At 44.6% G+C, this 23,643-nt stretch overlaps 2 protein-coding genes across 2 annotated transcripts in view; one reads left to right on the top strand and one right to left on the bottom strand.

The window, feature by feature from the left end:
- Positions 1 to 8,024, bottom strand: part of COL4A1 (collagen type IV alpha 1 chain) — a 118,535-nt gene extending 110,511 nt beyond the window's left edge. Inside the window, exon 1 of the mRNA XM_054271867.1 lies at positions 7,801 to 8,024. Within this exon, the coding sequence (XP_054127842.1) occupies positions 7,801 to 7,863 (63 nt within the window). The 5' untranslated portion in view covers positions 7,864 to 8,024. The remainder of the gene's footprint in view (positions 1 to 7,800) is intronic.
- A 185-nt stretch (positions 8,025 to 8,209) lies between these two features.
- COL4A2 (collagen type IV alpha 2 chain) overlaps positions 8,210 to 23,643 on the top strand; it is a 141,752-nt gene continuing 126,318 nt past the window's right edge. The window contains exons 1-3 of the mRNA XM_054271539.1: positions 8,210 to 8,254; positions 8,535 to 8,638; positions 8,776 to 8,836. Of these exons, the coding sequence (XP_054127514.1) occupies positions 8,595 to 8,638; positions 8,776 to 8,836 (105 nt within the window). The 5' untranslated portion in view covers positions 8,210 to 8,254; positions 8,535 to 8,594. The remainder of the gene's footprint in view (positions 8,255 to 8,534; positions 8,639 to 8,775; positions 8,837 to 23,643) is intronic.

The following is a 23,643-nucleotide window of genomic DNA, read 5'->3' as shown; positions in this document are numbered from 1 at the left end:
TTATTTGGGTTTCATTACAATCTTAGGATATGTTTCAATGCTTTTAGATTAAGAAATATTTCAACAAAAGTTTTCAGTAGAGTAGAAAACAAGTTTTCTTCCACTAGATAAACAAATGGACTAATAAGACCAAAAGACTTTCAATATCTAGTCAGCACATAGCTATCCAGTGAAAATGGGCTAATTTGTTCTGTCCCTTAGCTACAACTGAAACATTTGCATGACAAAGAGAACAAAAAAGAAAGAACCTTTCTCATTCTGATTTGTGTATACTAAACTAAGAACCCCATAAATCATCTACTCAAAGAGAACAAGCTAATAAAACTATTTATTTTCCACTAAGTTAGCGATTATTTGCATGAAAGACTACATATTTCATTATGAATTTCCAATGTGAATTATCTATAGGAAGAATCCCCATGTAAAAATGGCATTGATCATTGACTATGATGAATCAGAACTCCTTCTCCCACTAAACCATTTAGAAATGCTCTACCACGTTCATTCCCCAGTGTTAAGAAAACATCCACATGTACAGAAATATTGAGAGGGCATCTTGACTGGAAGAAAGGTTGAAACCTCAGACCTCCCATGAAGCCAGAGAGATGATAAATCCCACAGCAGCTGAGACACACATGGGCAGGGAGAAGGCTGGACACTGGTGTTTAAAGGTAGTAGAGGAGATGAATGTTACTTGCCTCAAATAATTTTTTTTCCAGCAATGTTAGGGAACACCACCAGACTTCTGGCACCTTTCAAGAAAGTTTAACACCTAAACCTGATTTGCGGCTTTCATCTTATCTCAATGCAGAGATGAAGAACCGAGTTTGCAAACTGGAGTTAGTTAGCACATCTCTTCCACTCCCACTTTTACAGTTGGGCAGGGATCTCCAAGGGGGTGACAGACTTTACTTTAGAACTTTCCGTTCTGTAGTTGTAGCATTTGAAATGTTCTTTAATAAGGTATATGTTATTTACAGACAAGATAATGAATAGTTTGTACCATGTGTCAGTCCTCTATAAAAAACTACATTTCTTCTGAATGCAAATGACCAAACTCACTTGATTTTAAAATAAAATATTCTAGTTTTTCCTACCAATCTTAGCGCATTAAACTAACTATTGGATTTATTTTATAACTCTGATAATTTATTCTGCTGGTTCCCTCTCAGCCACCTTAAAAATCTGCATGTAAAAATGTGGTCTGTCACTGCCACAAGCAGATGAAAGCCACAAAAAGATGAAAGAAACTTAATTATTACTTTGCAATTTGTTTACTCCACACACTTGACAGCACTTTGTATTTTGTCCTTCACATTGTTCTGCTGAAGAAGCACACCCTTCCTCAGACCCTGCGAGAAAGGGGCTGTCTGCCAGCAGCAGTAAAGGTGAAGGCAGCGGATGCAAACAGAGAGAAAAAAAGCATAGGAAAGGAGGGGAACACAGTATGATTAGAGATTCTCTTGAATCCACACAAAGAAACCCTTCAGTTTACAAGAAATTCCATAAAAGTAGCTGAATAACTTTGCTAAAGACACAATTACACATTTTGTAAATTAAGTTGGTGCATTCATAGCAAATCTTATGCCACTTATTTCAGAACATGTGTGAGAACAGCATTCTTTAGATATGAAGGTAGCATTAAAAAAAAAATCAAGAAAAAGGAAACCTATCCTTTTCCAGCTCTTCTTTGGCTTCCCTCATTTCATTTTCTGACATGTCCTTTTAATCATGGGGCTGCAAGGCAAGCCAAGCTAAAAAAAGGGAACTTTTTTGCAGGCTGTGAGGCTGACTCATCTCCACCCAAGCAGATTCCCAAGCTGCTGGGTTCCACAGCACCTGCTGTCTGCACCCAGGCCTCAGCACCTTGCACCAGAACTGCACTGATGTCTCTGTGCTGGAAGACCCCAGCACAGGTATAAAAGCAGGACCACAATTCTCACTGGAGCCCATAATTAAAGGTTTACAGATGTCTGATAACTTGGCAGATCAGAGGCGAAAAGGGGCAGTTCCTACCAGCACCACACAAACACCTAAACTAAGAAGAGCTAATATAATATTAAGGCTTACAATGGCTTTTGCCTATGTTGGAAATATAATGAAAGCATACCATGTTAAGAGGTTTCCTAAAAAATACTTTTTTGAGATGCCAAAGTAGCAAAAAGTGAGCTGAACAGTGTATTGTAGAAGTACAAGGGACCTGAAGCTGAAGTGCTTTTGAACATCTACACTGTACTTTTCTTTTTCAATTTAGAAAGTTTATTCAAGCTCCCCCTTCTGTAAGAGGATATGTCAGAGATAAAGGAAGATTAAACAGTCCGTTTTTCATCCTATAACTGTTTGTACATGCCAGAGGGTAAAAAAGGACTGGTTTTTGCACTAGTTATACTCTTTATGAAGAATACATTTGCCTATTTCTTTACTGTAACTCACCTCAGATTACAACAGCATAATGATAATGTTTTAACTGGTCCTTTGTTTTACTGACACATTGTCCAAGACATTGCTACATAAAGACTCTTGAAGGGTTAATGCCACATACTTTTCTGATGTATTAAATCATGAAGAATAATTCCAGCCAGTCACAACCCAGATAAATCAAAAATTTATCTTATCTTCCCACACACATCATTACATTGCAGCAGCACTTTACACCTTCAACTACTCACTAAAGCCACAGGTTGCTCTTCCATTCAGGTCATAGCCCATGCCCAAATTGCTCTCTTTGATCAAATCTTGCAAGGTGTTAAGGTGTTAAGTGTTTATGATGGGAGAGTCAGCGGAAATTCTGGGAGGGGTGTACTATGTAACTTTCAAACACTGATGAAGTAAGTCAATTTATTCTTGTGTAGAGGTTGTTGAATCTTCCTTTGTTTAGTCTAGTTCTATAAAAAGAACAATATTCCTAAGCCTATCCCTAAAGAAGGTTTCTGACATTTTAGAACAATAGTCTAAGCAGCCTGCAGCAGCTGTGCTACATTGCTCTACATAATCAGGGCAACTGACAGAATATACATCCAGCATAACCTCAGGCATTACACAAGCTAGTGACATCCAGGATTATAAACACCAAGCAGACAAGTTGCAATGAAACATTGCAGTAGTCCTGCAGGCATTTGATACAAACACTCAGAAGCAAAACTTGTGCAGCTGGGGATGACAGTCCACGAACTCACTTGCATATGCTGACACTCAGCAGGTTCAGAGGCTGCGCTCACCAACACCGCTGGCAGCAGGCAGGTGATATAAAATATTCTGCTCTTCTCTCCCTCCTCCAGCACCCCACGCCATGATGCTGTAGAAGAAGTGGCCAGAGGGAGAGGGGAATTTGGCAGAAAGGACAACAGGTATAAAGAGATTCCTGTGGGAGCAAGGAGTCACCAGGCCTGTCCCCTTGTCTCCAGAAGCGCCCATGCATTTTTCTGTGCATACATACTGAGTAGTAACCCCCACTGCTGGGACAGGTGAAGCCATGCCCACCACTCTCCACTTTCCCAGCAAGCAGTGCTGGCTACAAGCTGGAAGGCCACTCTCCTGCCCATGCTCTCACGACCCTCTCTGGAGTACCCTCAGCCACCCCAGATCTTATACCTCTTCCTGACATCTTGCTCCAACAGGAGGAAAAGGGAGCACTGCACTTGTCTTCTTCATGCTTCCACACCCCACCATAGCCTGGCAGGGGCAACCAAATGCATTTCCTGCTCTTCTCTGAAACCTTCTAGTCTGAGAGGAGCTTTACTCATTAGAAATCATTTGGGTCTCCCCTTCCGGCCATATTTTTGGAATCAGAGTGACCATATCTCCCTCCTGAATTAACACTTACTACGGTCTATTAAACTTTCCCTTGGTATTGTCAAGTCCTTGAGGACATTCAGGGACAAGGGTGTCAGATGGCCTCAGGGTGTCTCAGCATCAAAGACGTGGCAGTCCTAGACACGAACTGCTGCAGAAGGCAGCTGCCCAACCCTGCCTTACTTCATTGGTAAAAGCACACCCAAGTGAAGTGCTACCAGTGATTCAGACTCAGTCATACAACTTCTCTTCAACCACATGCCAAAAGCCCAGGTCATTCTTTTTATCTACTCTAGGTTTATGTGCCCTGTACATCTCCATCTCAGTAAATCACATTTTTAAAGAAAAGATAATAGAAAAATTGGTCAGATTATATTCCTTTTGCCTTTGGCTTCTAACTGCATGTGTCAGAATGCACTCTCAAATATCATGTAAAAATAGGAGAGGTGATGCAAGGAAGGCATAAGGACAATACAGCAGAGCTCTGCCTGGCCACATACAGGACCACTCTGTATACAGGGCTTACCCAGGGACAGGAACCTCCTGGCCTCCCTCCAGAGCATCCCCAGCTGCCACCACACTCTCAGCTCAAATAGGACTAATGGAATCAGCACTGCCCTTGTGGAAAAATTTATGCATGCTTTTATCACTGTTTTGGCACACCTTTCCCTATTAGCTCCATAGAGCTTGCTCTCACTCTGTCCCAGCAAACTTTTCACCTAGACTAAAAGGAGAAAAGGGAGATTGGCTGGGAACTTGGAGAGAACGCTAAACCCACTCCTGAGCAGTGGTGGCCAGGAGAGCTCCTCCCTTCCACCAGTGCTTACTTGTGTGGAAGGTGACTCAACCCAGGGCTCGAGTGCAGCTGAAGATCTCGCTGTGCTGCACGCAGCACAAGGACCAGCACTGCAGCAGCATGGACAGGGTACCAAACCATGAAACAGGCATTCCCATGGCACCATCCACTCCCAACCAAGCAGTACTAATGTTAGGAAACAGACTTTCTCCAAAGGAAATGGCAGCCTGAAGAGTGTCAGAAATCCATCAAAACGAGCTTCTCCTGTAACTGTCTCATGGGAGCAGTCTTTTATCCTGACCTGGAAACATCTTAATCTGCTGCCCTTCTTCCACTCTGCTCTCACTGTAACCTGAAAACAAATCTCCTGAGAAGAACGCAGAACGGTACAAAGGCCCAGATTAGCTATAAATATTATTTTCATTATATTTTATCAAAATAAAGAACTCTAAACTTCCAGAGTCTCATCTGGAAGCTCCTTCTAGTGCCACATTAAAACCAGCAGGAGCTGCAACGGAGCAGCTCCCTCTTTCTGTACTGAGGCACATGATCGTGACAGTAGCTGGCTGAGGGCTGGCTTTGCTACGTCAAATGCCTCTGTCAGAGCAGTCATTCCAAATCTCCTTGTATGTATTTAATCACAGATATGTCAGAGATAAAAACAATTTTTCACTCTGTCAGCCCAGACAGACTGCAGAATCACCACCACCAAGACAGCATGAGCTGCCCCTGTCACACTTGCTTGTGCTGACAGGCATGGATGGTCTCAGGCCTAGAACAACCACTTTGCACATATGAAGAAACATTTTCTGTGAGGGTGACTAAGCACTGACACAAGTTGCCTAGAGGGGTTGAGCAGTCTCCATCCTTGGACATATTCAAAACTGAGTGGGACACAGTATTAAGTAGCTGTTGTAGCTGTCCCTGCTGTGAGCAGGAGGTTGGAATAGATGATCTCCAAGGTGCCCACCAGCCTCATCAATTCTGTGATGAAGGCCATGGTACAATTAATAAGACTGTGGCTACACAACTGCCATTAAAAAAGAAAAAAAAAAAAAACACAACACAAGACTAGCCAATAAAAGCTACTTAGGGAAGGAAGGAACCAGCATAATTTTATTTTTCCTGCATAAAGTTGGTTGCTCCATTCAGCCTATTGCAAAGCGTTCTGCTACAACCTTCCTTACCACACAATCTTCTGCTAATACAACCACTCTTTAAATGTAAACAGTGGGAATACGTTCATCTGAGGACAATGTGAGCACTGGGTCAGCTCTGCCAGCTCTCCAAAAGCAGAAGTGGTGCTGCCCAGGTGTAGAGTGCTTCACACCACCCTGCCACAGTCATGCACAGGCATCAGCCCAGCTCAAGAATCTCCAAAGAGCAGCCTCTGGATCACCACCCACACGTGGTATGGTGCAGGCTAACAGGCATCTCCATCACCTTTTGTGTTGCTGCTAGTGACAGGCAACAGTGTGGAGCTGGGGACAATGCCAGCAGAACTGAATTGATTGAAAGGCCACCCATGTGAGTTGAGAGTTTATCTAAGGCAGCAAAACTGCAAGGAGCTCAGCTTCCACTGCATATTTGTGTTTTCTGGTGGCACTGAAAAGGAACTGTAAATCTGCAGTGAGCTTAACACACAAAGAATGGTTAATTATGAGAATAGCTTCATAATATAATTAACAGCTTTAGGTTACATTTTAAGAAATCTTGATTTTAATGGAATAATTTATCCAGCACATGGCTAGATACTTCTAGAACAGAGCCTCTTCACAGTTGCCAAAGAAGACCTCAAATTGTACAACTAATACTAAAGTTTGTATCTTCTTTTAATAAGCACCTCATGCCTACATAGTTTTGTGTCTTTGATTGACAGTCATGGTTCACCCAATGACTTCGCTTTGCAGCACAAGGTGGGAATGTATTTCACAGATAGGTATTTTTATCTCTAGATATACCAAATTCAGAACTCAAATGTAAATAATTTACTTCAAAATACTCTAATTAATTAAAATTAATTACAACCTTAAGGGAATACAGTTTAATCAACTTAATGGCAAGTGCTGGGTGAATTGCCTTAGAGGATTCACCACTGAGTGATTTATTGCAATCACAGTAAGCCTGATATTATCAACCTAGGAGCAACAGACAAGACATCGGAAGTTTAGTGCATTGCTTACTTCAGTTGATTCAATACATACACACCATCCCACAGAGGCATCAAAATTCATTATAGGACTTCATTTCAGCGGAAATTGCAGAAAAGCTTAAAATAACCCTTTCCCATACCTCCACTGTCGACTGAAACGTTAATGCAAGATCTTAAATTTATAGCAGGAAGCATGACAAAAAGCCATGTGTCTACAGCTACTGAGAAGTTTTCTGCACTCCTAAATTTCATTAATACAGTATCAACCTAACCAAATTCAAGGAAACAAGGAGACACAAAAAGATAACCTAATACAAATTATTGTGTCAGCTGCCCATTACTTAGACGTACAGAAGGAACAGCCCAAATTCTTCAGGAGCGCCAGCAGAGAGAGTCCTTTAGACTTAAGGACAGCTAATAGCTATTATCACAGTGATAAAATTAGCTCCCTTAGCAAAACTTTCAGACTACTTGCATGCTTTCGATTTTACAAAGCCTATGCCACAATCTAGTTCCATCCGGAAAGATGCCAAAATTCAGCTTTAACCATTAACATTAGGATCCTTCGCAGTCCCCAGCCTACCGCCCATCGCGGGGGTCAAAGGCAGCGTGCACCGCACTTTGAATGCAAGCAGCCAACTCTAAACTATTATTAATATAAATTTTGTTTCTTTTTTACTTTTTAAATTATTATTCTTTTTCACCGTGGCAACACAGCTCGGTACTTTTCAGTCCCGGGTGGGTGCGTGCGTTCCATCCCTCCCCAGTCAGCGGCGCTCCGTGCCGGGCCGTGGGAGAGCGCTGCGGGCCCGTCCCGCCGGACCCGCGGCCATCCCCGCTCCGCACAGCCCCGCGGCGGGCCGGCGGGCAGGCACAGCCCCGCTCAGCGCCGGGGCCGCCGGGCATCCGCGCCCAGCGCACCTGGCTGCCCCAGCGCCCCGAGAGCGGAGGCCCCGCTCCCGTCCCGTCCCATCCCGCACCGCTCCCGCGGCTCCCCGTGAGGGGGTCCCGCGTGTGCGCCCGATGGCGCAGCCCGGAGGAGCCGCCCCCGCGTACTCACCGCGGCGGACACGGCGCTGAGCTCGGCGCTCAGCAGCAGCCCGAAGCCCAGCCAGAGCCGCATGCTGCCGCGCACCGCTCCGCGCCGTCGGTCCCTGGGCGGCGGGGCGCCGCCGACTCACAGTGGGGCTCCGCGGGGCCGGCCCCACATGCGCGTCTCTTCCCTCCGTCGCGGCCGCGGCGCTTGCAATGCCTCGGGGGCGAAGGACTCGACTCGTCGTACACGATGGGCGGTGGCAGCCCCCCCTCTCCTCCCCTCCGGGCGGGGACCCTGGGAGGGCGCAACCTCGCCCGCTCCCGTTCCCCGCTGGCCGCAGTTCTTCCGCCTCCCGGTCCCCGCCGCGGGTGTGTGGTGGGCCGCGGGGGGCGCGGGCGGAGCTGGGAGACGCGCCGCTTCCCCGCCGCTTCCCCGCCGCACACGGCCGCGGCCGCCCGGCACGGCAGGGTTCGGCAGGGTACGGCAGCGTAGCGGTGCGGAGCGGGCGCGGGGCGGGCGGCGGAAGGGGCCGGGGCAGCGGCGGGGGCTGCGCTCCGCTCGGCCCGTCGGGGTCGGCGCCCGCGGGTGGCTGCGCGCCTGCAGGACGCGGCTCGGGAGGGAGCGGCGGGACAGCCCCTCTGCCCCCGGATCGCAGCCCGGCCGCAGGGGCCGCTCCCTGCCCCGGCAGCGGCGTCGCCGAGCGCGGAGACCTCCGCGGGGGGAGCGGCGTTCCGAGCGGGCTCTGCTCTGCCTTGCAGGGGTGGCCGTCCGGCGGGAGGGAGCCCTGAGCCGAGCCCCCGGCCGGGGAAGGAGCGAAAATGGACATCTCGCAGCTTCCCAGTGCACGTACTTTCCTTTGTCAGTAAGTAATTCCGCTCGAAAGGCTTTTGGAAATAACTTTTTTAAAGTCGTATTGTCACCTTTAACTGCAGAGCGTTATCACGTGTTTGTTTTGCACTAGCTGAAAACAATATCGTCCTTATTCACCTTTCCCTGCAGGGATACGGGGCTTTTGCTGATCCTGATGGAAGTTGTGCTGTCAGCCGTCAAAGTGGACGCTGTAAGTAAAACATCTTCTGACTTTTACTGAGGAGAGAAGAGGATAAAAAAGCAGTTTCCTTGGTACCAATAAGTGAGGAAGTGCGTTTTCCTTGCCAGATGGCTTATCTGTCTTTCTATTAAAAGAAACAACTAACAGATCATCTTAGAAGCCTTGCAGAGTGCTGTCTTCCGCAACATGATGTTCAGCAGAGAAGCATAATGCTTCAAGTGTCAGGTTGTTTGAAGTATTCCGCTGTTAATTTCTCTGTTTGGGTATTTTGTTAAAACAATAGTGAAACAAACCCAACAATTTCTTTATTTTTTGTGAGAAACACATAAAAAATGCAGTGCTCCAGATACCAACGAGTACAATGAAGACATTTCACCTGCAGGTTAACTATACTAATATAGTTAACCTGCAGGTGAAATGTCTTCATTTACATACAAACCTCATCTGAGGACTGTGAAGCTTATTTCTACAAGTCAGAGTTTATAAACAAATTGTTGTTTAAATTAAATTGCTACATCAAAAAATGTGCCATATAGGTGGTTGCAGCCATCTACCTGAGTTGATATAAGTAGAAGTTACTAAACTCGTGCATCATTGTCACAAGGATGTGAAAGCTGTGAGAGATAATGCATAGGAGAGTGCAACACTCCTATGTGCAACTTGCTGTTGCAAAGCTTGGGGAGTTTAATGGGAGTAGATTTTGGATCAGGCCTGAATATAGGATACTGAGGTTGGTAGGCTTGGCTTGTGGCTGCATTTATTGGTCAGCCACAAGTGTGGGTGAGGCTTTGTGGTCATGTGCTAGTGGGACCTTGATTACATTTTTTTCAAAAGCTATCCTTACTTGTATTTTAACACTTTTGTCTGCAACTTTTTGACTTTGCACTTCATATAGATATATGATGATAGATCACATCTCTAGTGAGATGGCATACTGTGTTAAGGAATGGGAAATGCTGTGTTAGGGACTGGGGAATGCTGTGTTAGGGACTGGGGAATGCTGTGTTAGAGAATGGAAAATACAGCGTTAGGGACTGGGAAACACTGTGTTAGGGACTGGGAAACACTGTGTTAGGGACTGGGAAATCCTAGGGCTTTTGCAGCAGGTGCTGTGACACAGGATAATCCTGCACTCCAGCTGCAGTTGGCATGTCGTGCCTGCCCGTCAGCCTGCATGGATGGTTGATCTCTCCACATCATGCAAGAGCTGTCTGGCTGGGGACCCACAGCCCTGTGGGAGGGGACAGGAGCAAGAACCTTAAGTGTCATGTGCTGCCTGTCTTTGCCTCATTTAGATACAAACATTGTTCTGCTGCATAGTGCTGAATGGATGATAAAATTACCATGTGCTACTGAAACCAGAGCAGGCTGGTGATAACTGCAAATGTTTTATGCCCAGTAATGATATCACTGGGATCAGTTGACATAAACCAGTGGCATTGTGACTCTTCTTTTATGAAGTTGTTTTGTAGTGTGTATAGCATGATACCTGAGTTTTAGCTAAAGCATGGACTAATTCATTCTCCCTCATGTCCTTACAGTAGTCTGCAGGCTGTGATGTTAAAGTAGAGGTATACTAAAGGGATGTTCAAAAGATCTCAGTCAATACATGCAGTCTGATCATGGCTGCTTGAATCTCCCCATGCTGGTTTTCCCAGAGAATCTTGAAAAAGTAAATTGGCTTGCTTGAAGGTTTAATTTCTCAGATTTGGTAGTTCCTAAGGTGGCGGCTGTATAGGAGATGAAACACTCCAGTGAATGTGAATGGAGAAGTCTGATCATGTTTCCATGAAAAAGTGAGCTGCACTGCCACCACAATATTTATCCCATTTTCCACTCATATGCTGCTTCCTTCCCTTGGTCAGCACAGGTCTTTCTGTAGTTGTGTGGTGAGCTGATTTGGAAAATTCCTTGTTTGTACTAATGACTACCCCAAAAAAGAAGAGGGGTGAGAGCTAACTTTATCCTGGGTCAGATCATCACTTGTATTCATAGAAACCTGGGCTGGCATGGGGTTGGAAGCAGGCAGCTGCGGGTGGGAGGAGGGTTGGGCTTGCTCCTTGCAGTGACTACTCTGGTCAAATATGTTTGTAAGTGACAAAGTGGGTGTCAGTGGGAACCAGTAGCACCTGAACAGTTGCCAGAGTTGCTGGCAGTCGTATTGTTTATATTGTAATCCTATTTGTCACACTGAATCTTCTCCTATTTGTTACACAGATCAATGTGCTAATGTTATGAAGTGTTTTATTAGCTTGAATTTAAAAAACTGCTATGAATTATTAGAGTCTGTGGGATCAGGTCTTAAAAGTCATGGTTCTGCCTGTAGTGAGACAGGCAGAGCTGCTGGCTTTGACAGCCATATATATATGAATGAGTTACAGCTGCTGCACATGAGTGGTGTTGAATGAGAAAAATTGCACATAGGAAGAAATTGGAGGGAGATTAAGGAAAGGACAGGAAAGAGGGAGAGAGGAAGAGTGGAACTCGGAGAGTTTGACTGAATGTGTTGCCTGGCAGGCTGCTGCTGGCTGTTAGGGAGACGGATGTTTCTCAGCAGAAAAAGACATGAGAGCAGGAAAAAGAAGGAGGATGTTTAGGATGTCAGAGAACTGGAAGAGAAAAAAATGGTGTCTCTGGCAAGAGAAGAGGATGCTGGTTGCAGGCTTGAAGAACTAAGGAAGAGAAGTCCCTGAATGGAAGTGCCAGGACAGACAGCCAAATGGGGTGGATCAGGCACAGTTATCTTTAGAGCTCTTTGGCATACATTGGATAGTGATGTTAGAGGCCTCAAATAACTTTGGAACTACTCTGAATTGTAGATTTAATAATTCACATGGCTTAAATAAAATTAAGTAGTATTAACTACCTGAAGTTCAACTAAGTTTACAGATTTTTTCTCCCTTTCTGTCCCTGCTAATGCATTACATCAAAATAGAGTTCTTGGGTATTTTTTTTTCTCTTTGGAGACAATGTATCTTCTGCTAATGCTGATTATTTTTTCTTTTGTCTTCCAAAAAGGAACACTTTTCCCTAAGTAGTTTTGTAACATTTGATTACTTTATTTGTGTCCTTTTAGTATATTTTTTTAACTGCCTCTAACAAAAGTTACTTTTTTCCCAAGTTATATTCAGGTGAGAGCAATAGAATCCCTGCAAAGAAAGAAATAATTGTCAGATCAAAGAAAAAAAATTGAGAGAGAATAAGTTTGAATAACATCTGCAAAAATAACAGCAAGTGACAGATCACAACTGTCATTATAACAGGAGACCATATATAGATATATAGAAAGAAAATGGTTGAAGTAGTGCATGAGATACAATTCTTTTCGCTTCTGTGAGATTTTAAGGGGATATATCATGGAGAATATCATCAAGTGGAAGAAGCAAGAAATCTTTAACAGAGAAGATAAAACCAACACTACTATGTACTACTTTTATTGGTTTTGTCATGAAATTAGATTGCTGACATGGGGACCTAAGTTATTGCTCTAAGTTAAAATGTGTCAATGCTCTGGGCTATCTCACATCCAGGCTTTCCCAGATGTGTCCTGTTTTATTCCATCTGGAAAGTTTTGTCTGGTTGAAACAGGAGGACTTTTTTAATTAACACAGGATTTCCAGGCTAAATAAGCAGGGTGGAGTCATCACTTGGCCCATCCTGCTTAATGTGTCTACTGTAAATGTAGGCACTGGGTCACAGTGTGAGAAATGTGATAAGGCAGGCCTACTGCCCAGGTGATCTAGGAAGGAGGCATCAATCTGATGTATTGATGTAATCTGCCACATTACTTATTTAGGGCATGCAAAGTGAATCTACCTCTTCCTGGAAACACCAGGCTCCCTACCTGTGGGCTGCTTTAGAAATAGCCTAGGAGTTTCCCCAAAAAGATACATTGCAATCCTAATTTAGAACAGCTTCATTTGAGGTGTATCCACACTGACAGACATGGTTTATTTAGATCTGATTAAATAAGTGTATAGTTGGGCTCATGTCGTTACAGAGCACGACGCAGCACAAAATACCACGACTCCATCAGAAGGCTGAAAGAGAGATTTATTATAGCAACATGTTGCTTTTAAACTTTTTCAAGATGTTTACATTCACCCAACATACACATTCACTGTCCATTGGTTATAGGAAAGAAACAAAGTTCTCAGTGGGTGACCAAGTCATTCTGTGAGCCAGCTAGAGTCTGTGTATCTTAACTTTCTCACCGTCATCATGTCTCCATGGTGACAACCTTGGTGTCTTCCTCAGGAGAAATATGGGGCTTTCCTTTATCTTCAGGAGGCCTTTGCTGGCTCACAAGAACAGCACAGAATGTCTTTCCTACAGGGTCATCTTTGAGTATGGATGGTGTTCCATAAGAAAATCAGACAGAATAATGATACCTTGAAAAAATCACTAGCATTTTGGGGACCCTCCTAACACATGTCATTGCTTTATTCAAAATTTCTTTGAGCCCTGGAAGAATTATTGGACAGTTAAGAGAGGACTCTTTCCATGTTCAGTCACGGAGCCGACAGGAAGGGGCAGCTCTCTTAAAGAACTCTGAGAAATCCTGAATGAAGGAGGTGGCAGCTGCCTGAGGCAAAGCCCCTCATTTTCACTGCCATCAACAGCCATGTCTTGGTCTGGCAGTGCTGTTTCAATGCTGAGGGTCACAGAGTTTGTATCACATTGTGGACAGGCAGCAGGATGGCTGCCCAAGTGGGAATTTATTTATGTTTTTTTTTAAACAGCCATGACTTCTCCCGTCAACATCATATGATGCCAGACAGGCAGGCACATTCACAGCCAGTATTGCACACATGGAAATGCAGTCATGGTTGATAGCTTTGAATTCCTTATTTTTGGTCCCTCTTTTTTTGTGTGCTGTCTGCTCCACTCATCAGTAAGAGAGTTTTTTCCTTGTTGCTCTCTAAATTCTTCCTTGAAATTCTTTTTTATCTGCCATGCCTGTGAAACTGATACTGATTCTAATTTATTAATTAATCATTCTTTCTTGAAAGATTTCTTTCAGAGTCATTTGTTCTATGTCTGTGTGGAAAAAATTAGAGAGTCTATTCTTTGTATACAGTCATATCCTGTATAAGTGAATCAAGTTATGCATGCAAGGACAAGACAGGTTATACCAAAAGCAAAATACTGTATCTGCCTGAAGTTAGTGATGATGATGATGAGGAGTTTCTTGCATGTGTCCATGTTTTTTGAGCGCTCTGTGCAAAGTCACATTTACTCACTTTTTCTTCTTTATAGATCAGAACTATGCTCATATAATATATTCAAGTTAATTCTATCTTGTTGAGTTATTAACTGGCATATCATATGTCATGGTGCATTTGGTAGCAGAATAGACAGAGTTCTGTCAGCCTCCCAGAATTCTCTGAGTTAAAATATTGATACTGAGAGACAAGAACCCTGACAAGGTAAACTGTCATGTAATAAAATGATCTTGTTGTTTTTTCACCTTACTCTGAAAGTAGCTGAAGTGGTTTCAGAAATTCAGCATTGCTTTTCCTTGAGGCTTTAAGATAGGACATCTGGGTTTTATTGTGTAGTGATTTTACCACAGGAAGCCCTTATTATGCATTATTATACTAAACCTATCTTGTATTTTTTAAATTTTGCGCAAAAAAATTATTTTTAGATCCAAATATGTTTGCCTTGCTCAGAATGTAAAGCTGCATAGTGGCTTATTCAGTTACACTATAAGCAAACACATTTGTTCTGAATATTTTAATTCATTAGTTCAGAGCACATTTTGTATTAGTGTTGGGTTTGGGGTTTTTTGCAGTAATGCATTTCTTGTTTCAGACCAGATTATTCTTAATTACTTCTTTGCTTTTGTTTTGACAAGCCAGAAGTTGGCCAAGGAGTGGAACATTCTTCATATTATATTGTACTGATCCAAGATCTTCTGAGAGTTCAATGTTAATTTAGTAGCTCACATAGTTTTGCCTAAGAAGGTAGCTTATCTTGCTTTATTCCCAGTGCCCTGTTTGCTCCTCAGGAGTAAAAAGCACAGTGAAATTTGCAGTGTTTCCTGATGTTTATCAAGAGTTATTTTCTTTAAAATGGCAGCACCTAGTTGATAGCAGCAGTTGACTCAGCTCGCAGTGAAAGTATGTGATCTTTATCATGCAAACATTTCTGAGTGACCAAGGACCAACACTGTAGGTTTCCACGTGCCCTTTTTTGTCCATTTGGAAGCTGAAGGTGCTGGTTTGATACGAAGAAAGCTCCTTGTTTTCACACTCTAGAAACAATGTGTAGCAAGGAAAAATGCTCTCACAGTTCATGAGCAAACTTGCATTTGTGTGATTAATTTTCCCTACGTCAGCAGAGTCATGTTTTTTTTTGCCATTTCCCCTCTTTGACAGTCACAGTGTTTGACTAGGCTGCTGCATCTTCTGAACACACCTGGTTTTGTGCTGTCTTTCAGCTTCTGCCTTTACTTTTGTGCTTCCCAGGAATGAGGGGTGATGTGGTTGTGGATTGAGCAGCAGCCGAGTGGGCAGGGAGCAGGGGAGCCAGGGTGGGGAGCCAGGGTGGGGAGGTAGGACATGTACCTTCCAGCGGGTCCAGGTGGTCACCAGGGGCAGACACAGCCCTGGAGGGTAGGGCAGGGCCATGGGGATGGAGCCAGTCAGAGGCCAGGCTGGGGAATTTGCCCACAGGGTGTCCTGGCACAGGCATGGCTGAGCACAGCTGGGGTCAGCACTGAGGCCCAGCATTCAGCCAGGCTCCCAGGCTGCTGGCAGGCCTGGCACAGGCATGGCTGAGCTCAGGTCAGCACCGAGGCCCAGCATTCAGCCGAGCTCCCAGGCTGCTGGCAGGCCTGGCGCAGGCATGGCTGAGCACAGCTCGGGTCAGCATCAAGGCCCAGCATTCAGCCAGGCTCCCAGGCTGCTGGCAGGCCTGGCGCAGGCATGGCTGAGCACAGCTCGGGTCAGCATCAAGGCCCAGCATTCAGCCAGGCTCCCAGGCTGCTGGCAGGCCAGGGGGAAGCCCCACTTCTCCCAGGCCTTTTCCCACACAGCTCATCCCACAGCGCCCTGGGAGCGCAGCTGCACCCCGAGCTGGCCCTGCGCCCGCTGAGCACACCCGGGGCTCCCCTGGGCTGGGATGGGGAGCCAGCCTGAGGCAGAGGCAGCCAGCACGTCCTGGTGCAGCCCAGCTGGCTGCAGGGAGGCTGGGAAGCTGGAAAAGCAGATGTGTAAGTTTCAAATATGTGGCAATTTTACAGAAATCAACATGTTTTAGGAGGGCCAGAACAGAATTTAAAAATTGACCGGAGCTTTCTGTATTAATTAAAAGGGTAGCATCATTTGGTATGTCTCTCCAGGAATAGCTCCTCAACAGGGGATTTTTTGTCAAGAAAACCCCCTGATTTCCAATATAAATTTACTAACAAGTTCTATTTTTGTTTTAGAAACACGAGATCAGAAAAACATTTAGATCATATCAGTTACTGAGGATGCACGCTGACTGGGATATTTCAGGCGTCCTATTTATTTGCAAATGATCCCGACCTTTATTTTGAAGTAGCTTTCTGAAGTTAGCAAGTAAAGATCATTCAGATAAATAGGGCTTGGCTTTTTTTTGGCAGGTCCTAGCTGCAGATCCTACCCACACCTCTTCTCACTATTGGATGATGCAGCCAAATAATAAATCCTTTATTCCAAGTATACTTTTCCTTTATAGTTCACCAGACCCTTAAAGGTCTGACAAAAATCACTTGAATATATAATCAGGCTGTATACAGAAAAGTAATGCTGGGCAAAGTGAAATATTTTGCATACAGCACATTTGTTTTGTTCTACAGTTGGAGTTTTTTGGGGTTTTGGTGGTTTGTTTTGTTGTCTTCCAGTTTGTGTCATTACAAAACAACTAACTGCCTCAGGTTTGAGCCTTGTCACAAAGCACAGCTCTGAACTCCTGAGTTTTTACATCCAGTGGAATTCCAGGACCTTGCGTACCTGCCATCGGTGCCTGAGCAGTGTGGCTGTCCTTCTGTCCATCCTCTGGAGGCTGCAGCTCCTGGCTCAACACTGAGCTGACCCCCTTGGTGCACACCCTAGCCTCCTATGGAAACACAGGCTTGGAAACAAACCTGTTGCTCATCAGAGATAAAAAGAAGGAAAAAAGCCATCTGTACAAATTGTCAATTCTCTGCCTGTACCACATGGGTCTCCGTTGTCAGGGCCTGCCCATGCTTGTAGGGAGCAGGATCATTTTCCAAGGTTGGGACAGGAAACTGGGAAAGCTTCGCAGGCTTTCCCCATCGCCCTGGTGTGTGTCTTGCTCTCAGCAAAGTGTTGTCTCCTGCTGCTCCATCTGTGCAGTCCCTGGGCATGCTGCATATGGATGAGGAAAGGCATTCCCACATTCAAGCTGCAGCCTCGCTGACCCCGTGTAATTGATGTTCAGACACCTGGTCTGAGTCTCACGGCATCCTGAACACATGGGCCGAGACCCCAGGGTGCCATTCCGGGAGGAGAGCGGAGCTGCTGCCGGAGTGTCCTGGGCTGAGCCCCGGCGCAGGGAGTGGGCAGAAAGGAATGCCGCTCCCGCGCAGGGCTGGGAATAGCCGCTGGGGCCACGGAGCATGGGAAGCCTGCATATCTCCCCAAGCCAGCAGCCAGAGAAACAGTCTGCTGGAAACAGCCCAAACGTCTCCGCAGGGAGCTTAGCTTCAGTGACACTGGCTGAATGGGGAAATGTAAGCGTTTTTCTTGCAGTGTGGGGCTGAGGCTGCGTTTCCACCAGGTGCTTTGCAGGTTTGTGGTAAGAATAGGTGTGAAGAAGTCAGTGTGAAGTTGTCCAAATCTTCTGTCCTCAGTACGTGCCCAGGAGGTAGCCAGCACATCTGTTATCTCTTAACTCACTTAGGCATAGAGGCTGCTTCCTCTCTGGCTGTGTCCCTTACAGTAAACCGCAGAGTCCCAGGTGCATTCTCTGCCTTGTGGTCAGTTGGCACAGCCTGTCCATGTCCATAACAGTAATAGCCTCCTTAGTTTCCCAAACAGGGGAGCCCCTTAGAGACTGCCTCTGCTCCTTACATTATGCTGACTCCTGCACCATGGCCAAAACTGTCTTTGCAAGCAAAGCAAGTGAAAGCTTCCTAGCCCAAACTGCAGGCATTCAGGGGGCCATTCTGACAGCTAAATGGTACAGATGGTCTGTGCCATGGCTGTGGGGCACAGGGCTCCTTTACACATTATTATAGACCTGGAGCATGTGGGCCTCAGACTGACATAACTGGCTGGGAATCAGGGCCCACTCTCATTTCTCACATGCATCATTGTATTGGGGAGTTTTACCAGAGTAAGAACAGAGTAAAAGAACTGAGCAGCATTGTCACACATTTGAATAGGAAATTTGTGCTAAGGAAGACCCAAACCCTTCCTAATAGTTTTGTTTTAAGCTTTATGTGATGATTCATGGCATTTTCATACCCTATCTGTTGATATTTTGCTTCATATAAGCAAAATAAAGGACAAAAATAAGCATATAAGAAGCTGTGACTGGCAACAAGTCACAAGTCAAATTGCAAAAGCAGAGGTATCAAAAAACTATTTATTCATCCTCTGTGTCATGCCTAAGTGTTAGGAAAAGTGATCCTTCCCAACAAAAGGAAAGTGACTAGAATATTTAGCCATTGGCTACATACTTGTTTTCTGGTGGCTTATGTTGAACATCCCAGCTGCACCCTAATCTGTTCTGGAGTGTTAACACTGCAGCGCATCTTCTTCAACTGCCCCACTCTCCAGAGAGCTTTTCCAGGGAATACGTGAGGTGAGGGGCATGGCAAAAATGTGCTCTTTTGCCTTGTGGTTTTAGAATGCAGTCAAGAACAGGTGAGTGGTAGAAGGGAAGGGTTTTAATTGGCCTCATTTGATGTGAACTGGGCTTTGCCAGTTGTCAGTCACACAATGCCAGCTTCCAGTCTAGGTTTCTTTCTTACTTTTTCTATTCCACTTCCTTGCTACGGCAAGAGGTTTTTATTTCTTTGTGAATCACAGCCTTGCTGCCTTAGCTATTAGGCTATTAGTACTGCCTTAAAAAAAAATCTACTATAAGATCATCTGTTCAGCTTTTACCTTGGTCATAGAGAATAAGGACAGAATCGTGAGACTCCATTCCTTCAATAATCTAGAGATAAAAGGATAAGTACCCCTTTATTTTGAGTAAACAGACTTAATTAGACTCAAAAAGAGTGAAATATGGTACTGGTTTTACACAACAAGCCATCTATACCTGAATCCCTTAAAAGAAATTATTCTTTAAATAAACTTATATGGTTGATGGACTGGGAAAAATCCAGGAAAAAAGAAATTTCTCATTAACATTTTATGAACCTTTTCCCTCATTAATCCTTTATGCATTTATGTCATCAAAGCGGGACCCATACATCTTACCATCCATCCAATACATGATCTGCCCAACACTGTTGTTTATGTTTCTGTGTGAGGGGAAACTTTAAACTCTCCTTGTTGTTACTAGCTCATAACAATTGTTTTTGTGTCTTCAAGGGGATAATATAGTAGCCATTCTTCAAGAAAATGTTGCCTCTGCTTTTACAACTCTAATGTGTTGCTTGAGGTTCGTATTGTCCCTTGGGGACACAGTATCACACCGAGTCACAAGTGAGTAGATGGGTTATTAGTAAGGTAGCTTGAGGCTGTATCATAAATCACTTTGAGGATTGGGACTGTACTCCTGAATTTGTCTGAGTAAGGAATCCTGTGAGCCCTACAGCAACGTGCTTGCATGATCCTGTGCTGCTTCATGCTTTGAACCAACTGGTCTGTTCTTTTTCCAAGGAAAAACATACAGCAGTTACTATGAGCAAGTCACAGGCAGCCAGAAACATCATACTGGCACATTGGCAGCTCTTTGTGCATAGAATCCAGTTTCCATATAGAGGTAGATTCCATGAGGCTTGTCAGCTGCAGTGGAACTATAGCATCTCAAATTAGGGATGATGTAATTTTTACTACTTCTTCAAGGTATTTAATTTTCATTCAGCATGATTTCCATGTTAGTCATGTATCATTCACTGTCTTCAATAAAGTCAGTAACATGTGTAAACAAGGAGAGAGGAACTGAAGTACAGTCATCATGCGTTATAAATGAGGAGGAGTCTCAGATCCGCCCTGGACACGTGTTCTTAGACTTGAAGCTACTGATTTTTTGTTAGGCTCTAAAAAGAATGTTCCATTAAGATAAGGGCGCATAACTTCATAGAATAGCATAATTAATTTGGGGAGATTAAAGCTCATCCTCCTCAGAAAAAAAAAAAAGGATATAAAAATGCACTTCCCGAGTAGTTTCACTACTTACCCTGCAGACACAGTCCATGGAGAGATTACAGTGCTGCATGCAGCTGATGGGCAACCCCATCTGACTGTGCAGAAACTCCACAAACCCATGTAGGTACATACAGAAAAAATAGAATTTTTTTATTTAACAGAGGGACAGGGACCATGCTAAAATTATTTGACTGTCATCTAAAGATCTCCCAATGCTTGCGGCATTTCTGTAAATATTAATTTAGTCTTTTCTTTGAGGAAAGTCCTATTCCTCAGTAGCTAAGAAGCCAGGCCTCAGTCCATTTTTTGTCTTTTTGTGGTCAGATTGATCTGAAGTTGTTTCAGCTGCAGAAGTCTTGCTGTTTAATCTCAGAAATCCTACAGTATCTTCCTACTTCCAAGTTTGTCTACTGTCAGAAGTGGGTAGTTTTCCTAAGAAAGGACACAGGAAAGTGGTGAATTAAAATAAAAGTGCAAGGTGTTGCTTGGGTTTTTTTTTCCCTCTTGAGTAAAAGACTAAATCAGTTTTGCCGTAGCTTCAAGAAATTTCCTTTTTTTCTGACATTTCACAGCCAAAGTTTAGATAATTTTAGATAGTCCGGTTAGCCTTTGGTAGAGAGTCTTGTTAGTAGTTTCAGCTGTCCCAGCATCTTTCAAATGAGCAAAGAACACAAAAACTGCTCCAGAGCACAAGCAGGAAAGACTTCTGACCTTTTGATCTGATGATCTGTTCCCAAAATCTCTGCATGTCCAAAAGCAGCAAGACAAATACCAGAAGACTTGGAGAGTTGAGGCAAGGGGAAGCTCCGGCATTTCACAAACAGAAGAAGGGAGCGGCTCTCTGAGGAGCCCAGCTGCAGCACAGAGCTCACAACCAAGGCTGTGAGGGACCTGGAAGTGGGGTTTGCTGTGAACTTCTGTAGCTCTCCTTCAAGCATCAGACTGCCCATCAGCCTTCACAACAGAGAGCTGCACAGACTCTCTTAAAAACTGTCAGCCTTCCAATGCCTAAAGGAGGCATAAAAGATGAAGACAGACTTTACCAGGACTTGTAGTTATAGGATAAAGGGAATGGCATTAAAATGAAAGAGGTTAGGTATAGATTGGAAGAAATCCTTTACTGTGGTGGTGATGAGGCACTTCAATAGGTTGGCCAGAGCAGTTTTTGAAGCTCCGTTCCTGGAAGTCAACAAGATCAGGTGGAATGGGGCTTTGAGAAACCTGCTCCAGTGGAAGGTGTCTCTGCTCATGACAGGGGTGTTGGAACTAGATGATCTTTAAGGTCCCTTAAACCCAAGCCATTCTATGGAAACATAACCCCAAGGAGAGATCCACGGTTAACTAATTAGGGAGCATGAGCAAGCCAGGACTTGCTGTCTGTGCTCCCTGTGGTGTTGGTCTTGCTGCAGTCATGGTGCAGGTTAATCACAGAATCAGTGAGGTTGGAGAAGACCTCTGAGATCATTGAGTCCAACCTATGCCTGAGCACCACCATGTCAACCAGTCCATGGCACTCAGTGCCACATCCAGTCTTTCCTTAAACAACTCCAGGGACAGTGACTCCACCACCTCCCTGGGCAGCCCATTCCAATGTATCATCAACCTTTCTGTGAAGAGCTTCTTTCTAATGTCCAACCAAATCTGCCCAGTGTAAGACTGTGTCCTCTTATCCTGTCACTTGTTGCCTGGGAGAAAAGGTCGACTTCCACCTGGCTACAGCCTCCTTTCAGGTGGTTGTAGAGACTGGTAAGGTCCTTGCTGAGTCTTCTCCGGGCTAAATAACCCCAGCTCCCTCAGCTGCTCCTCACAGGATTTGTGCTCCAGCAGCTTCACCAGCCTTGTTGCCTTTCTCTGGATGCACTCCAGCACCTCAAGGTTCTTCCTGAATGGAGGAGCCCAGAACTGGACACAAGACTCAATGTGTGGCCCTCACCAGTCCTGAATACAAGAGGACAATCACTGCTCTGGTCCTGCTGGCCACACTATTGCTGAGACAGGCCAGGCTGCCACTGGCCTTCCTGGCCACGTGGGGACACACCAGCTCACGTTCATCAGGCTGTTGACCATCACCCCCAGGTCCTTTTCTGCTGGGCTGCTTTCCAACCACTCTGCCCCCAGTCTGTAGCTCTGTCTGGGGTTGTTGTGACCAAAGTGCAGCACCCAGGCCTTGTTGCTGGGCTCAGCCCATTGATCCAGCATGTCCAGGTCCCTCTGCAGAACCTTCCTACCCTCCAGCAGATCAACACTCCCATCCAGCTTGGTGTTATCCTCAGATCTGCTGGTTTGTGAGTCATGCCCCAGTCTGCATGAGGGAGAAGCTGTGCATTGCCTGGCCCAGCATACAGGGGAGAGGGAACTCATTCTCCCTGTTGGTCTGTAAGCAGGTTAACCATTTTCTCCTCCTTAGCATTCAGTACACACATCTCTGCCGTGGTTGCATTATATTAACTGTAACATCTCTAGCTTAATAATAACAGGGAAAGAAATGTATCAGAGTGGCATTGCCACCAGTACAGGTTACTGAGCTGGCTACATCGCTAATATGAGTTACTTTCAGCAAGCTGGATGTTTCTGCAGCAAGAGCTTTCTGAATTAAGTCCTCTAGGAGATTTTACAAATGCACTGCAACTTTTGCTGTTCAGGCCAGACACAGAACCTAAGGCGCCCCACTTGAAACTCATTTTTTAAATCTCTGTGCTGTATTGCTGTGTTGCGTTAAACATGCCCCAAAAGGTCACATTCCAAACAGTATATATTGAGCATGATTTGTAAAGAATTAGTGGTGTGAGATCTCAGTATATTGTTACATGGATTCTATCTAGTTATTAAGGACATGTGACCAGTTGCTTTAAGTCTAAATAATTAAAGCTGAAAAACACAATACTTCCCCGGCTCCACTGTTTTTTAATAATTAACTTCAGTGTTATGAGAGCCATTTCGTGCCACCAGCTTTTAAGCAGAACAGCATGATGTCTTCAACAGAAAATTCCAATTTTTGTGTGTGCTATCAGATGGTCTAAAATTTTCAGTCAGGTTTTAAAGTGCAACATGTTTGTAGAAACCCCCTTTAAATCAGTGGGTTTAAGCACTCTTTGGGGCAGGCTCTGAGCATTTGACCTTTTCTGTTAGTTGCTGCAGGATGCAACAGAACACAATAGGATTGACTGGATTTAGTTTTCAGGGTAACAATTAATAGAAATTCTTCCAGTGTGTGCTGACAGTGAGATTTCATGTTAATCGTTACTGAAGTTCTGCTTTTCAAGCCTCCCCCAGGTAATAATGAGTGACTTAACATCACACACATCTTTAGGCTTTCCTGGTTTTGTAGCTATATGTCCTGTGTATGTCCTATCTCTCTGTCTGTGCTGATAAACATATTCCTTCCTTTAAGGAGGTTCAAGTTTTAATTTCTAAGAACCAGAAGTTGAAAATGGGATCCTGGAAAAGTGAGTCAGAACATGTCACCAGACTGGTCACCTACATTTGTTACCAACCAAT

The sequence above is a fragment of the Melozone crissalis genome, unplaced genomic scaffold, assembly GCF_028551555.1.
Source record: "Melozone crissalis strain CALT ecotype California unplaced genomic scaffold, PUWL_Pcris_2 ptg000013l_1, whole genome shotgun sequence".
In the NCBI taxonomy this organism is placed as follows: Eukaryota; Metazoa; Chordata; class Aves; order Passeriformes; family Passerellidae; genus Melozone; species Melozone crissalis.
Note: the sequence above shows the minus strand (reverse complement) of the source record. Positions and strands in the feature narration are given on the sequence as shown.